The sequence below is a fragment of the Colobus angolensis genome, unplaced genomic scaffold (genome assembly GCF_000951035.1).
Source record: "Colobus angolensis palliatus isolate OR3802 unplaced genomic scaffold, Cang.pa_1.0 Scaffold25, whole genome shotgun sequence".
Classification (NCBI taxonomy): domain Eukaryota; kingdom Metazoa; phylum Chordata; class Mammalia; order Primates; family Cercopithecidae; genus Colobus; species Colobus angolensis.
The window spans coordinates 5,962,693-5,979,808 of NW_012115710.1; the positions used below are offsets into that span (position 1 = coordinate 5,962,693).

General features: G+C 44.7%; 1 protein-coding gene across 1 annotated transcript; it reads left to right on the forward strand.

Annotated features, from left to right (window-relative positions):
• Nucleotides 1–2,630: 2,630 nt before the first annotated feature.
• LOC105514812 (caspase recruitment domain-containing protein 8-like) lies at nt 2,631–15,951 on the forward strand. The gene is made up of 8 exons (XM_011946473.1): nt 2,631–3,050; nt 3,651–3,801; nt 4,127–4,356; nt 4,436–4,695; nt 9,099–9,224; nt 13,099–13,240; nt 14,985–15,029; nt 15,514–15,951. Exons 1-8 carry the CDS (start codon nt 2,990–2,992, stop codon nt 15,777–15,779), a joined length of 1,281 nt encoding a protein of 426 aa, XP_011801863.1. The 5' UTR covers nt 2,631–2,989; the 3' UTR covers nt 15,780–15,951.
• Nucleotides 15,952–17,116: the final 1,165 nt, after the last annotated feature.

Below are 17,116 nucleotides of genomic sequence, written 5' to 3' on the forward strand. Positions count from 1 at the left end.
AGTAGGAAAAAAAGGGCTGGGCCCAGTTGCTCACACCTGCAATCCCAGCACTTTGGGAGGTGGAGGCGCGTGGATCACCTGAGGTCAGGAGTTTGAGACCAGCCTGACCAACATGGTGAAACCCCATCTCTACTAAAAATACAAAAATTAGCCGGGCATAGTGGCCTACATCTGTAATCCCAGCTTCTCAGGAGGCTGAGGCAGGAGAATCCCTTGAACTCGGGAGGTGGAGGTTGCAGTGAGCTGAGATCATGCAACTACACTCCAGCCTGGGAGACAGAGTGAGACTCCGTCTCAAAATAATAACAACAATAATAATAACAATAAAGTTGGGGAAAAAAGAGCAGAGTTCCCATGTAGCCTTCCCAGCTTCCCCTAACAATAATACTTTTTTTTTTTTTTGAGACAAAGTCTCACTCTGTGGCCCAGGCTGGAGTGCAGTGGCATGATCTCCGCTCACTGCAACCTCCGCCTCCCAGGTTCGAGGGATTCTTGTGCCTCAGTCTCCCAAGTAACTGAGATTACAGGTGCCTGCCACCACACCCAGCTAATTTTCATAGTTTTAGTAGACATGGGGTTTCACTGTGTTGGCCAGGCTGGTCTCAAACTCCTGATCTTAGGTGATCCACCTGCCTCAGCCTCCAAAAGTTTTTGGATTACAGGCGTGAGCCACCGCGCCTGGCTGATAATCCTTCCTATAACAATAGTGATATGGTTTGGATGTTTGTCCCTTCCAAATCTCATGCTGAAATGTGATTCCCAGTGTCGGTGGGGGGGCCTGGAAGGAGGTGATTGGATCATGGGGGCATATCCCTCATGAATGGTTTAGCACCATCCCCTTGGTGATAAGTGGCTTGTTACTCTGAGTTCATGCAAGGTCTGGTTGTTTAAAAGTGTGTGGTCGCGGTGGCTCAAGCCTGTAATCCCAGCACTTTGGGAGGCCGAGACGGGCAGATCACGAGGTCAGGAGATCGAGACCATCCTGGCTAACACGGTGAAACCCCGTCTCTACTGAAAAATACAAAAAACTAGCCGGGCGAGGTGGCGGGCGCCTGTAGTCCATCTACTTGGGAGGCTGAGGCAGGAGAATGGTGTAAACCTGGGAGGCGGAGCTTGCAGTGAGCTGAGATCCGGCCACTGCACTCCAGCCTGGGTGACAGAGCGAGACTCCGTCCCAACAAAAAAAGTGTGTGGCACCTTCCACCTCACTCTCTTGCTCCCGCTGACATCATATGACAGGCCTGTTCCCACGTCACCTTCCACCATGAGTTAAACCTCCCCGAGGCCTCCCAGAAACCAACTAGAAGCTGGTCCTATGCTTGTACATCCTGCAGCGCCATGAGCCAATTAAACCCTTTACTTTGTAAATTACCTGGTCTCAGATATTCCTTTATAGCAATGCAAGAACGACCCAATACAGGCCAGGTGTTGTGGCTCATGCCTGTAATCCCAGCACTTTGGGAGGCTGAGGCGGGCAGATTACCTGAGGTCAGGAGTTTGAGACCAGCCTGACCAACATGGAGAAACTCTGACTCTACTAAAAGTACAAAATTAGCCGGGCGTGGTGGTGTATGCGTGTAATTCCAGTTACTTGGGAGGCTGAGGCACGAGAATCACTTGAACCCGGGAGGCAGAGCTTGCAGTGAGCCGAGATCGTGCCACTGCACTCCAGCCTGGGCAACAAAGCGAGATTTAAATTTTAAATCTTGGCTGGGCGCAGTGGCTCAAGCCTGTAATCCTAGCACTTTGGGAGGCCGAGACAGGCGGATATTCAGCTGATGGAAGTGTTCACTGTTGTAACCTTTTGTGGAGAGGGATTTGGGAATATCTATCAAACAGTAATGCTCAGGCTGAGTGCAGTTGTAATCCCAGCGCTTTGGGAGGCCACGGTGGAAGGATTTCTTGGGGCTGGGAGTTGAAGACCAGCCTGAGACCTCATCTCTGTTCCCTGGGGTCCTCTCCAAAGCACATTTTGTTGCCAGACATCCCACGCCTATGTCCGTTCCCCAGAAAAATTCTTTTAGCTTCACATGGCTGGGGAGGCCTCACCATCGTGGCAGACACCCGAGGAGGAGCAAACGCGTGTCTTACATGGTGGCGGGCAAGAGCCACGTGTGGCTTCTGAGCACTTGAAATATGGCTACTTCAAATGAGGAACTGATTTTCACATTTAACAATTTAAAACTAAGATGTAAATAGGCATGTGTGGCTAGTGCCTGTCATATTGGCCAGTGAATATCTTGACCTAAAGGACACTCCATCACTCCTAACCTGACGAACCATTGACTCACCCTGCAGAACATGGAGCCCATGTTGGCTAATATTGGAATCACCTGTGAGGCTTTGACAGCGCTGATGCTTCGGTCCCACCTCCAGACTTCTGATTCAATTGGTGTGGGCTGTGACCTGGGTATTGGGTTGTTTTTAAAGCTTCCCAGGTGTGGTCAAGGTTGGAATTACCTTGGAATATAAATGCATGCATTTCACGCATTGGTGAATTACTGCCTCAGTCTTTGATTCCAACATCATATGATACCAAGTGGAGCAATTTAAGCCAGAGAAGCTGGCTGTGTGCACGTTGAACATGGGCACAGTCCAAAGAGAAGAGGGAGAGACGTCAAGACACATTTGGCTCAAGGGAGCACGTTAGCTCTATTATTTATAAATCTGGATAAAGATATCTTTATTCAAAATGTCTTCTATTTTTTGGTAGTCTAGGCCCATCCTATGTAAGAGAACTTTCTGTGATGATGGGAGTGTTCTGTTTTCTGCTACACAGTGTTATAGCCATGAGTGACATGTAGGTGTTGAGTACTTGAAATATGCATAGTGCAACTGAGAAACTCAAGTTTACCTAAGTTTAATTCACACAAATTTAAATACCACATCTGGGTAGTGGCTACTCTACTGGATAGTGCAGCTCCAGTTTTTAATAACATCGTCTTCATCTTCATCAACTAATTCTTGATATTTTTCATCTTTTTGTGAAATGAGGATCCCAACCTCCAGCGTATCAGAAGACCAGGAATCTTCAGAAGAACAAGTTTCAGGTAATGAGCTAATAGGGAGAGGAGTGAAGGGCGTGTGGATTGATGGAAATGTTCTGTTATTTTATGTGGAGAAGACAATTTAGGGTCTTTTGTGCAGTGAAGAGATCAGGAGTGATTTTCCTTACCTTGGCCACAGTGCACTGTGCAGTTTAAATGGGGACATGTAAGCCTCTCACTGCAGGGGCACGGAAATGCTCAGGGGAACCAGGGGATGGTCCTGGTGGCTGGGGACAGCAGCAGGGACTAGGAAGGATGCACACTGTTTCACCTTAAAGAAAAGCTCGATCCTTTTCTGACCTGGACTTGCCTCACCAGCAGAAGGTGTCATCTGCTACTTGGGGCCAGTAGAAATGTAGGTGCATTGGTTCCAGTCCTCAGCAAACGGTGCCTCCTACCAAAGCTGTCCAGCCTGGCTTCCCAGAAAGCCCTGTGGAATTTGGGGTATACTTTTAGTCTTGAGCAAAACTCCATATTCTGGTCACTCTGTTCTCTTTCAATATCTGTATCCCAATAGCACCTGTGCAATTCAGCCTCCAGGAGTCCTTCAGGCCATGCCTCTTGCAACCTTTACCTCTTACATGTCTAGTATTTTCTTTTCAGGAGCTGTTTACTCAGAAATGCATCAAATGATTTCCTCTATTTATGCTGAACTCCATTTTATGTTCAAACAAGATTATAAATATGATCAGTTTCTGGGGCCTGAAGGAAATGTGGATGTTGAGTTGATCAATAAGAGTGCAAACAAATACAGGTAAGAATGGAAGATGCTGATTTGAAAACAGCTCTGATATAAAGGAAGTGTATCGGCTCCATCCCTTATGATAGCTAAAATTTCATCAATAATATGTTTATTTCATGCACTGTGAAATTGGCATTTTAATTTCGACATATATAGAGCGCAGAGAAATTGGAGCCCAGAGAGGTTTTCTGAACTCCCCAGCGTTTTCTAATGCAGTGAAAGTCGCAGATGGGTTCTGAACCTCACCTCACTTCAAATCCCACCTCCCTCTGCACATCGCTGCGTAAATCCAGTTCCTGGGGTTCTCCCGTCATGACATCACTCTGGCTCCTTTCAGCCTTCGGTTCCCCACTGCTGGCTGGTATCTGTGGTCAGCCACCGGCCTCGGCTTCGTGGTAAGGGATGTGGTCACGGTGACGATTGTGTTTGGTTCCTGGAGTCAGCACCTGGCCCTGGACCTGCAGCACCATGAACAGTGGCTGGTGGCCGGCCCCTTGTTTGCCGTCACTGCAGAGCCAGAGGAGGCTGTGGCCGAAATCCACCTCCCCCACTTCATCTCCCTCCAAGGTAATGCGGGGTGAGCGGAGGCTGTGGGGGCTGCCGGGGCGCGTGCTGTCTCACTGCTGTTGCGGTTCTCCTGCGGCAGGTGAGGTGGACGTCTCCTGGTTCCTGGTGGCCCATTTTAAGGATGAAGGGATGGTCCTGCAGCGTCCATCCCGGGTGGAGCCTTTCTATGCTGTCCTGGAAAACCCCAGCTTCTCTCTGATGGGCATCCTGCTGCGGATCGCCAGGGGGACTCGCCTCTCCATCCCCATCACCTCCAACACGTTGCTGTATTTTCACCCCCACCCTGAAGACGTGAAGTTCCACTTGTACCTTGTCCCCAGCGACGCCTTGCTGACGAAGGTAAGCTGAGCGATTTAGGAGACCAGAGAAGATGACAATGATATTTCCAGGTTATCCCCTCGGCCCCTCCAGTGGAACAGAAAGGGCAAGACACAGTTTTCATGGAGAGAACATGGATCACCTCCCCGAGGGTCACCTATAGGTGCTGAATATTGAGCCACATGCAAGAATCCCCGTTGAAATTCAGGACTACTGGGAAGGAACCTTCCTCTTCTGGCTCTCAAGGAGGAGATGGTTAGAAGAAGTAATATGCAGAGATTCTCTCACCAAATTTTATTTTATTTTATTTTGTTTCTGAGACAGGGTCTTGCTCTGTCACCCAAGCTGGAATGCAGCGGTATAATCTCGCTACAACCTCCGCCTCCTGGGTTTAAGCGATTCTCCTGCCTCAGCCTTCCGAGTAGCTGGGATTACAGGCAAACGCCGCAATGCCTGGCTAACTTTTTGCATTTTTAGTAGAGACGGGTTTCACTATGTTGGCCAGGCTGGTCTTGAACTCCAGACCTTTAGTGACCCTCCTGCCTCAGCCTCCCAAGTGCTGAATTTACAGGCATGAGTCACTGCGCCCGGCCTCTCTCACCAAATTTTAGACGGATAATATCTGAATGACAGTCTCACACTTGCTCACATCTCTGGGGTAACTCCTTCCTTTCAGTGGCATCTCCCTCTAGTGCATTTACAAAAGGCTGATGGTCCCACATCCTCTCTTAGGTTAATGATGAAGCAGATGTTCTGCTTTCTGCAGCTCCATAGCTGCTGTGTTTCTGAATAAAATGCTGCTTTTGTGCCTCCAGCCTGGGTGGGAAGATTATGCCAGGAAGATTTCATTAAACTTTACTGTCCTGGTGCCTACCATCTTTGCATCCCAATCACAAGAGGCGAGAGCATGCCTGGCTGTATTTAAGGTGGTTACTGTGGGTAATTTAAATACTGGAGACAATTGGCTGGGGGCGATGGCTCTCGCCTGTAATCCCAGCACTTTGGGAGGCTGAGGGGGGCGGATCACCTGAGGTCAGGAACTTGGAGACCAACCTGGCCAACGTGGTGAAACCCCGTGTCTACAAAAAATACAAAAATTAGTTGGGCGTGGTGGCGTCTGTGGTTGGCAGCGTTTTTTAAAAAGCAGTTTGAAAATAGAACTCCATTCTCTCCTGGGTTAGTACAGTTCCTGCTGAGATGTCGACTGTTAATCGAATGGAGTTTCCTTTCTAGGTGACTAGATGCTTTTCTCTTGCTGATTTTTGGATATTTACCTTCACTTGGCCTTAGACAGTCTGATGACCATATATTATGGTGAAGTTCATGTTACAGGGTATTTTGCTGGTGATCACTGGGCCTCCTTTATCCAGATCTTTAAATATCTTGCTAGACTAGGAACATTTTTGTCAGTTATTTTCTTAGATTCTAAGTTTTTTCCTTTTTCTTCTCCCTTGGAAATACTGATGATTTGTAAGTTTCATTGCTTTATGTAGCCCCATACTTCTATTTATTTATTATTTTATTTTAGCCTGATGGGGTTAATTAAAACGGCTTGTCTTCATGTTCTCTCCTCTGCTTGTTCTAGTCTATGATTAAAGCTTTCCACTGTATTTTGTAATATTTTCAATGAATCTTTCATTTCTAGATGTTAATTTTTTTAAGATATCTGTCTCCTTGGTAAATCTCTAGTTCACATCCTGAATGAATTTTCAGATTTTTTTGTGTTGGTTTTCAGATTTATCTTGCATCTCTTATTGAGCTTCTTTAAGCTCAGTCTTTTGAATTATTTATCTGGCACTTCGAAAATTTCATTTTGGTTAGGACCCATTGGTAGAGAATTACTATGTTCCTTTGGGGGTGTCATAACACCTTAAAATAAAATAAAATAAAATGCAGTGAGAGAATCTCTGCATATTATTTCTTCTGCCCATCTCCTCCTCGAGACCCAGAAAAGGAAGTTCCCTTCTTGGTGGTCCTAAATTTTTATGGAGATTGTTGCATGTGGTTCAATATTCAGCACCAACAGATGAAAATTTCATTTTGGTTAGGATCCATTGGTAGAGGATTACTATGTTCCTTTGGGGGTGTCATAACACCGTGATTTTTCTTACTTCCATTACTGTAATGCTGTGTCCCCACCCAAATCTCCTCTTGAATTGTAGCTCCCATAATTCCCACGTGTTGTGGGAGGTGATTGAATCATGAGGGCAGGTTTTTCCTGTGCTGTTCTTGTGATAGCAAATAAGTCTCACAAGATCTGATGGTTTTATAAAGGGGAGTTTCCTGAACAGGCTCTCTCTTGCCTGCTGCCATGTAAGATGTGACTTTGCTCCTCCTTTGCCTTCCACCATCATTGTGAGGCTTCCCCAGCCATGTGGAACTGTGAGTCAACTAAATTTTGTTCATTTATGAATTACCCAGTCTTAGGCAGTCCTTTACAGCAGCATGAGAACGGACTAATATATCTATTCAACAAATATTTATTATGTGCCTTATATATTCCAGGCACTATTTTAGGGGATGGGGATACATCAGTGAAGAAATAGTGAAAAACATGACAACCTAAGATATTACATGGAATGTTCATGCTATGGGAAAAATATATGTGTATATAGTAAGAACTCTAACAAATAAAGAATGCTATTCCATTCTTTGAAAATAAGTACAGCAGTATGTCTCTTGACCTCTTCGGAAATCAGTCCATAATGATAACCCTGCCAATGTTATACTGATGTCTTTGGTTCTTATACTTCCAATCTGTTGTTGTTATAATTTACATTGAATGTATCGGTTCATTTAAAATAATCATTTGTCAGAGATGGCAGGATACATCATGTCTTTCCTCCGTCAGTTTCTTTTTATCCTTCTGGAGTTGGTTCTCTTTATAGGCATATGTGTGATGCTTCCTGGACAGGTCTCCACATCCCTTCACTGCTTCATCCCCATCATGATTTCATGTCTTTGCTCAATATAACTTGAATTTTTTTCTTTTACTTGATCTTCCAGGCCCAGTTTATATTTCAGCTTTGCCCATGCTTTCTTCATTACTATCACTGATATTTTAAAATTAATATAATATGCACATAATGTATTGCTCCATAATTTTCAGAGTGGACACGCCCATGTATCCAGCACCCACAGCAAGATACAGAACATCTCCAACTTCTCTGAGGCCCCCTTGAACCCTCTCCCAGTCATTACCCCAAGGGTGTCTAACAGCCGGACTCGTAATGCCACCTACTGTCAATTGCTTTTAGTTTAAATTCTTGCTTGTTAATTCCATAAAGTCTCTATTGAGTTGCCCCTGATACTTCTGAAAGGTTTTCTTATTGATTGAATTCCATTCTATGTCTTTGGTGGCAGCTCAGATAATTCTGAGGTCTCGCCTTCTGCTCCAGCTGCTGGGCCTCTCAGAGGGGACCTCACTCTTCTATATCTGCTCCCTGGTGCTCAGGTGGCCGAGCATCTCACAGCAGCCCTGTGATGGAGCGAAGTGACATCTCTACCCTCACCCCTCAGAGACGTGTTCACAGACACAGCCGAGCTACCAGTCCTCGGCTGAGGCACCAAAAGGAATCCCCTTTGTCCTCTGGTTTTATAAGTCCCCTGGCTAAACTCTCCACAGCGTAAAAATAAAATCAAACTGTACAGGAATTTATGATAAGTTTACCATTCACAAGAAACCCTTTGGCTCTGAGATGTCCATCAGCAAAATGTTAATACCATATCTATTTTGCATAGAGGCATGTTTACATCTATCTATCTAGTTTACCACTCTACCATCTATCTGTCTATTTATCTCTGTATCTCCTTCTGGGTGTCGGATACATGGGTGTATCCACTGTGAAAATTATGGAGCAATAAATTATTTGCATATTTTATTAAAATAGATTATATCTATTTATAATAGATTATAAAATTTAATAGATTATAAAATTTTAATAGATTATAAAATTTATAGATTATAAAAATATAATCTATCTATCATCTCAATCTATTTCTTTGAAACGGAGTCTCACTCTGTCACCCAGGCTGGAGTGCAGTGGCATGACCTCAGCTCACTGCAACTTCTGCCTTCTGAGTTCAAGCGATTCTCCTGCCTCAGCCTCCCAAGTAGCTGGGATTACAGACGTCAGTCACCATGCCCAGCTAATTTTTGTATTTTTAGTAGAAATGGGATTTCACCATGTTGGCCAGGCTGGTCTCAAACTTCTGACCTTAGGTGACCCACCTGCCTCGGCCTCCCAAAGTGCTGGGATTACAGGTGTGAGCCACCATGCCTGGCCCCATCATCTCAATCTTCACATCAACTGAATCATATCCTACATGCTACTTAATAGAATATACAGAAAACTTTTATGCCACTATTTGTGCTTATTTCTTTTTCTGTGTGCTTTCTAATGTTTCTCCCCCTTATTCCTCAGATGATAGATGATGAGGAAGATTGCTTCCATGGTGTGCGTCTACAGACTTCACCCTCAATGCAACCCCTGACCTTTGGTGCTCGTTATATTGTGTCTAATTCTGCTCATCTGGAAATAATACCCACGGTTGGTAGAATTCAAATCTAACAACAGATTTCAGCATATTTTGTACTTTTGAAACAAATAGAAGAATTTTAGCAAGATGCAATTTTTTTCATTAATCGCAAATACAATGTTTTAAAAAATTGAAAATACAGGAAAACAGTCTTAATCAAATTAAATATTTCCAAAACCTTAACACAGGCAGAGGTAACATTTTAGCATTTGGGGCACTTACCTTGTGATTAAAACTGTATGTTCAGTTTTCTAAATTGAAGTTTCCACTTCTCTGTTATGGTTCCCTGCGGGCCTGACATCTTGCCTAGCTAAGTCACTTAAGGAGTATTTGTTAAGGTGTTTGAATGAAGAAATATGATATCTTGGCCGGGCTCAGTGGCTCAGGCCTGTAATCCCAACACTTTGGGAGGCCATGGCAGGCAGATCACGAGGTCAAGAATTTGAGACCAGCCTGACCAACAGGGTGAAACTGCATCTCTACTAAAAATACACAAAAAAATTAGCCGGGTGTGGTGGCGTGCGCCTATAATCCCAGCTACTCAGGAGGCTGAGGCAGGAGAATCACTTGAACCTGGGAGCTGGAGGTTGCAGTGAGCTGAGATCGCACCACTGCACTCTACCCTGGGCCATAGTGTGAGACTGCATCTCAAAAAATAAAATAAATAAAATAAAAAAAAGATATGTATTATATTTTATGTATTTTTACTGAAGATTACTGTATATTTCTGCACAATTGAAATTATTCCTCCCTGTTATTTTAATAGGACATAATATGCCATGTAGCTAAAACGCTAGAGCTTTTTAAATCACTTCATTATTATTCAGCATTTAGTTGAACTGCTTGTAATTTCTCATAACAAGTGCCCTGGCAATAAATATTTCAACTCGTACAGTTTTATGTTTTTCATGTGAAGCTAGAGTGTCCTAAGAGAAGTGACTGATTCAAAGAGTACTCACCAAGTTAAAGCTAGTACATTTCCAAAGAGATTTTCAAAGATTTCTCACAATATAACTTCTCAAGAATAAAGGACAAGATTTTCCAACAAAATATCCATCTCTAGAATAAAGTATCAAAATTTAATTGTTTTCTAATTTGAACGGGAAAAAATGCATCTCAGTCCATTATATATTTTGTTGTTGTTTGTTTGTTTTCTTGAGACAGTCCCACTCTGTCTCCCAGGCTGCTGTGCTCACGGCAACCTCCACCTCCTTGGTTCAAGGGATGCTCCTGCCTCACCCTCCCAAGTTGCTGAGATTACAGTTGTGTGCCTCCATGCCTGGCTAATTTTTTGTATTTTTTACAAATTTTAGAATTTTTTAATTGCTATTTTCCAAGAGTTATAGGGCTTGTTTCCTAAAGAAACTAGAGATTTGCATGAACTAAGCTTTTCCTAATTCTGTCCTGCCTGTGAAGTTAGTGCCTATTCCCCAGGGCAGCTTTCCTTAGGAAGCCTGGGGAAGTCGGGTGCAGAACGAAGAGAAGGACGTGAAAGAGACGGGGGTTTCACGATGTTGGTCAGGCTGGTCTTGAACTCCTGACCTCAGGTGATCCACCTGCCTTGGTCTCCCAAAGTGCTGGGATTACCAGCATTGGGCCACCACGCGCCCAGTGCTTATCTGTGTTTTACAGCCTGATCTTCCAGGCTGCTCTTTGTTAGGAGAGAAGTGATTTCTTTGAACTGCCTGAGGTTAGAAAGGGAGCAATTTCTGAGCTGCTTCTTGTTAGAAGGAAAGTTTTTGGCTGGGGAATCTCTTCACCCTATCTTCCTAAATGACTTTCTATCTCTGTAACACCAGCCAGACAGTTCCCAGAAGCTCAGTTGTCCTTCAGGCAAGATACATCCTTGGTTGTGGCAAGACCTTCCATCCACATTGTTGGTATGGAGATAAATAAAATACAGGGAGTTCCTTCAATAAAAATACAAATAATAAACATGGCATAAGGAATGGCCATCATCAGGCTGGGTGTGGTGGATCATGCCTGTAATCCCAGCACTTTGGGAGGCCAAGGTGGGCAGATTGCTTGAAGTCAGGAGTTCAAGACCAGCCTGGCTAACATGGTGAAACCTCGCCTACACTGAAAATCCAAAATTAGCATGGATTGGTGGCAAGCAACTGTAGTCCCAGCTACTGAGGAGGCAGAGACAGGAGAGTCGCTTGAACCTGGGAGGTGGAGGTTGTAGTGAGCCGATATCACACCACTGCACTCCAGCCTGGGCAGCAGAGCAAAACTGTCTCCAAAAAAAAAGAAACATAAAAAAAGAAATGGCAGTTGTAACATGAGGTGATAATCTTGAGCAAGGTAAAATCTCCTTAGAGTCATCTTCCTTTTAAAGAGATGGAGAACCTAGGCCAGGGGCTGTGGCTCATGCCTATAATCCCAGCACTTTTGGAGCCTGAGGCAGATGGATCATGAGGTCAGGAGGTTGAGACCATCCTTGCTAACACGGTGAAAACCCGTCTCTACTAAAAATACAAAAAATTAGCTGAGCGTGGTGGCGGGTGCTTGTAGTCCCAGCTACTCACAGGCTGAGGCAGGGGAATCCCTTGAACCTGGAATGCGGAGGTTGCAGTGAGCCGAGAACGAGCCACTGCACTCCATCCTGGGTGACAGAGTGAGATTCCGTCTCCAAAAAAAAGAAAAAAACAAAAAAGACAAAGAACCAAGGACCTCACCTCTTAGAATTTTTAAATTGCTATTTTCCAAGAGTCGTAGGGCTTGTTTCCTAAAGAAACTAGAGATTTGCATGAACTAAGCTTTTCCTAGTTCTGTCCTGCCTATGAGGGTAGCTCCTATTCCCCAGGGCAGCTTTGTTTAGGAATCCTGGGGAGGTCGGGTGCAGAACGAAGAGAAGGACGTGAAAGCACAGTGCCACATCTGACCCTTGGCTTCCCAGCGAGGCCAGGACAGACCTGATGAGCTGCCTTTGCCAGTTTTCCCACATTTCTCTACAGTCTGAGATCCTGTTAGTAGAGTTATTAATGAGAAGCCTCAGCAACTACGATTTTTTTTTTTTCTTTTGAGATGGAGTATCACTCTCGTCACCCAGGCTGGAGTGCAGTGGCTTGATCTTGGCTCACTGCAACCTCCACCTCCCGGGTTAAAGCCATTCTCCTGCCTTACCCTCCCAAGAAGCTGGGATTACAGGCACCCGCCACCACACCCTGCTAATTTTAGTAGAGACAGGGTTTCATCATGTTGGCCAGGCTGGTCTCAAACTCCTGACCTCAGGTGATCCGCCCGCCTCGGCCTCCCGAAGTGCTGGGATTACAGGTGTGAGGCACCATGCCCAGCCAACACCTAAGATTTTTGTACTCAGCTCAGATCATTTTTTTCTGATTCATGGGGTGTTGAAAGCTAGTTTACTCTTGCTATCATAGAATAAAATTATTTCCTAACATTGTCAATTTAAAAGGATGTTTACCGACTGGGTGCGGTGGCTTATGCCTGTAATCCTAACACTTTGGGAGGCCAAGGTGGGCAGATCACGAGGTCAGGAGTTCGAGACTAGCCTGGCCAATTCGGTGAAACCCCGTCTCTACTAAACATACAAAAATTAGCTGGGCACAGTGGCGCGCACCTGCAATCTCAGCTACTTAGGAAGCTGAGGCAGGAGAATCACTTGAACCTGGGAGCAGATGCTGCAGTGAACCGAGATTGTGCCACTGCACTCTAGCCTGGGCAACAGAGCAAGACTCTATAAAACAAAAAACAAAACAAAAAACAAAAGAAAAGGATGTTTACCTCTCTCCCTCTATTTCCTTCTCAACCAGCTAGGACATTGTGAAGATAACAGGGGGAAAGTTCCATTGGCCAGTTCACTGTAGGGAGCTGGGCCTTTCCACCCTCCACTGCTTAAGTCAACTGCTATGTTTCCTCTAGGAGTTGAAATTGTCCTACAGGAGCCCTGGAGAAATCCAGCCCTTCTCAAAATTCTATGCTGGGCAGATGAAGGAACCCATTCAACTTGAAATTACTGACAAAAGACATGGGACTTTGGTCTGGAAGACTGTGGTGAAGCCAGGTAGGTGAGTGGGTGAGGATGGCATTTTTGGTGAGAGAAAATGCACCACCACCATTGGATGTCAAACAAGAAAGCCTGTTTTTCATTCCATCCCACGTAAGAAGTCCATTGTCAGTATATCGCCAACGTGAGGACAACGAAAGTGATGGTAGTCCGTAGGAAGTGAAATGCTCAAGGGACCTGAGAATGGGGTGGCCATGGGAATGGAAACCCCTTACACCTGGGGGTAAAGAACAGGAGTCTTTTTTTTTTGACAGAGTCTCGCTGTGTTACCCAGGCTGGAGTGATTCTCCTGCCTCAGTCTCCCAAGTAGCTGGGACCACAGGCATGCGCCACCACACTTGGCTAATTTTTGTATTTTTAGTAGAGATGGGGGTTTGCCCTGTTGGCCAGGCCAGTCTCAAACTCCTGGCCTCAAGTGATCCACCCACCTCGACCAGCCTGGCCAACGTGGTGAAACCCTGTCTTCACTAAAATACAAAAATTAGCCAGGCGTAGTGGAGGGTGCCTCTAGTCCCAGCTACTCAGGAGGCTGAGGCATGAGAATCACTTGCACCCGGGAGGTGGAGGTTGCAGTGAGCCGAGATGGTGCCACTGCACTCCAGCCTGGGAAACAAGAGGGAAATTCCGTCTAAAAAAAAAAAAAAAAGATTTTTTTTCCAGGTGTCATGACCATGCTAATTCCTTAATAGGGAAATTCTGGATGACATGGGGAGACTGTGGGTGGCTGGGCCTCTGGGTGAATGTGCTGTTCCATGAAGCTGATGTTCTTCCAGGAAGTCCAATGACCAGAAACCCAATTTCTGCACCTCATAGTCAATGGGAGACTCAGAGTCATCAGATTCATTCTGTGTTGGTGACATGGAGACTGAGCTGCTACCAACGGAGGGGTCACAAAATTCATCAGAACTTTAAACCACATCAGGAATTTTAGATAAAAGGATAAGACCATGTTGAAGGCTCCCTGGGAAACAGCATTTCAATTATTTTCAAATCGGTAGCTCCAACTGTGAAATCTTCTATCAACTTATAAGTCCTGGTACCAACATGTATAAAAATTTACTCCTTAAATGTTGATTGTTCATGTCTAAAACAATTACTTTGACTGTAATTTATGTAAGACAGTATGATATGATATTGTTGTAACCCTCAGAGTTCCTAAGACATTCACCTGTGTGTAGAAAGAATATTGGAAAAATGGGCTGGGCGCGGTGGTTTATGTCTGTAATGCCAGCACTTTGGGAGGCCGAGGTGGGCAAATCACCTGAGGTCAGGAGTTCGAGACCAGTCTAGCCAACATGGCAAAACCCTGTCTCTACTAAAAATACAAATATTAGCCAGGCATGGTGGCGCATGCCTGTAATCGCAGCTACTCAGAAGGCTGAGGCAGGAGAATTGCTTGAACCTGGGAGGCGGAGGTTGCCCTGAGTTGAGATTGGGCCACTGCAATCTAGCCTTGGTAACAGAGTGAGACTCTGTCTCAAAAACAAACAAACAAACAAAAAACAAAAAAAGAAAGAATACTGGAAAAATGTGTTCCTTTCTCTGATACATTTCCTGAATGGGCAGTGAGTGGCTCTTGACTTACTGGGGTTTCATTAGTATATTAGTGTGCCAAACAAGATCCCTGCCTTATAAAATATGTAGAATTAAATTATTTTCGTTGGCGCATGAAAGACTAGAAAAGCTCAGTAAGGGTATGTGATTCATTGTATGTCATCTCCAATTCTTCCTTCTTTTGTAGTGGATATCCAGCTTGGAGCTGCATCAGCCCCTCGTACCTTCTCAGGTTAGTGAAATGTTTCCACTAAAGCCAGGAGGATGTATCTGATATCAAGAGGCCTTTGAGTGCTTTAACTTCACAAAGGGAGGCTCCATTTCTTCTAACCTTGTCATTTACAAAGAACAAGCGATGCCAGAGAAAAATACAAACGATGAGTATGATTTACTTACGGGAGGACGTGAGGACATCACGTCCACACAAAGGAGCAGGAAACAACAAGTTACTGGGGTAAATAAATATCTTACATCTGGGGAACTGTAAGTTACAGTAGTTCTGTATTGAACTTTGAGAAATATATAGTAACTATGAGACTACAAAGTTAATCAAGAACTGGAAGTAAAATATCCAAAATGAAATGAATGTGGGTTAGGCAACAGACACAAGATAAAGACCCATCCCCCGCCACGGAATTATGAATCTTCATTTGGTGCGGATCCCAAATCCTGTAAGAGAGCAATTCTCAGAGTCCGCAACTGCCCCTTTCATCCAGGTGCAGTCTTTGTGAGGGAGAACCACCGGCAACTCCAAGCCAGGGTGGGGGACCTGAAAGGGGTGCGCGATGATCTCCAAGACAATGAGGTTCTCACTGAGAATGAGAAGGAGCTGGTGGAGCAGGCAAAGACACGGCAGAGCAAGAATGACACCCTGCTGTCCATGGTGGAGAAGAAAGGGGACCGGGCCCTGGAACTGCTCTTCAGAAGCCTTAGTGAGAGGGACCCTTACCTCGTGTCCTATCTTAGACAGCTGAGTTTGTAAAGGGAGTCAGTCCGAGAGTGTGGAAGAGAGAATCCAGCGTTCTCATTGGAAATGAATGAGTAGAAATGCATCCTTGATTCCAGTGTCTAAAACAGAGGAGGGCTGGGTCACATTTGCCCATCACACAGGCCTTGGGGACAGAGACGTCACCTGGAAGATACCCATTGGCTGTATCCCTATGCCTTTCCCTCAAGAATATCTGAAGAAAGTAACAATAGTGCTTTTAAATCTTTTCTAACCATGGCTCGATATATGATTATTCCATCCACTGACACATTTCCTGAAGACCCAGAGCAAATAAGTCAAGGCAGTTGTGTTTATGCATGACAGGCTCTAGAAAGGAAAATTCTCCTGATGAACCTGAAAACCAACTTTTCTGGACACTCTGTTTGATGTCTCACCATTCCACCACAAAAAGCGGGAAAGCTAACAAAATCTCTCAATCGAAGAGACTCAAGGTATTTCTTAATGGTATTGGTTTTATATACGTTGTTCCTTTAACATTTTATCTACTGCTGTTATTACTAGAATAATGTAAGTATGTTATTCTACACGTACCCGGGAGGCGGAGGCTGCAGTGAGCCGAGGTCGCACCATCACATTCCAACCTGGGCGACAGATGGAGACTCCATCAAAAAAAAAAAAAAAAACCCTTGGGAAATTGCTATGTATCTTGTACTTTTAATCACTGAGTTCTGTATAACTCATTGACTGTTTCAATAGCTCTCGAGGAAAATGGCCTATTAACAGATTTCCAGATATTTACCATTTCTACCGCTCCTCCTTCACTCTTGATTTTCCAAGTTTCATTCTGCAGTTTTCTTTTTTGTCTGAAAAACTTTGATTTCTAGTTCTTTTAGAGCAGATCTGATAGCTATGACTTCTCTTACTTTTCTTTCTTTCTTTTTTTTTTTTCTTTTGAGACAGAGTTTCGCTCTTGTTGCCCAGGCTGGAGTGCAATGGCACCATCTCAGCTCACTGCAACCTCTGCCTCTCAGCTTCTAACAATTCTCTTGCCTCAGCCTCCTGAGTAGCTGGGATTACAGGCCTGTGCCACCACACTCAGCTAATTTTTGTATTTTTAGTAGAGACGCAGGTTCACCGTGTTGGCCAGGCTGGTCTCGAACTCCTGACCTCATGATCCACTTGCCTCAGCCTCCAAAAGTGCTGGGATTATAGGTGTGAGCCACTGCGCCCAGCCTCCATAGACATTTTATCAGAGACATGTGAACCAGAGCAACTCCATCTTCAGTAGGAGCTGGACAAAATGAAGCTGAGACCTACCTGGCTGCATTCCCATAAACACTTGGTTTACTGATGGTAGCTCTTCAAGGCCC

Excerpts from the sequence above, each read along its gene's own strand:
- LOC105514812 (XM_011946473.1), top strand. The coding sequence starts at position 2,990 with ATGAGGATCCCAACCTCCAGCGTATCAGAAGACCAGGAATCTTCAGAA. Across the intron at positions 4,357-4,435 it reads CCACTTCATCTCCCTCCAAG|GTGAGGTGGACGTCTCCTGG; the intron begins GTAATGCGGGGT and ends CTCCTGCGGCAG. Across the intron at positions 9,225-13,098 it reads ATCTGGAAATAATACCCACG|GAGTTGAAATTGTCCTACAG; the intron begins GTTGGTAGAATT and ends TGTTTCCTCTAG.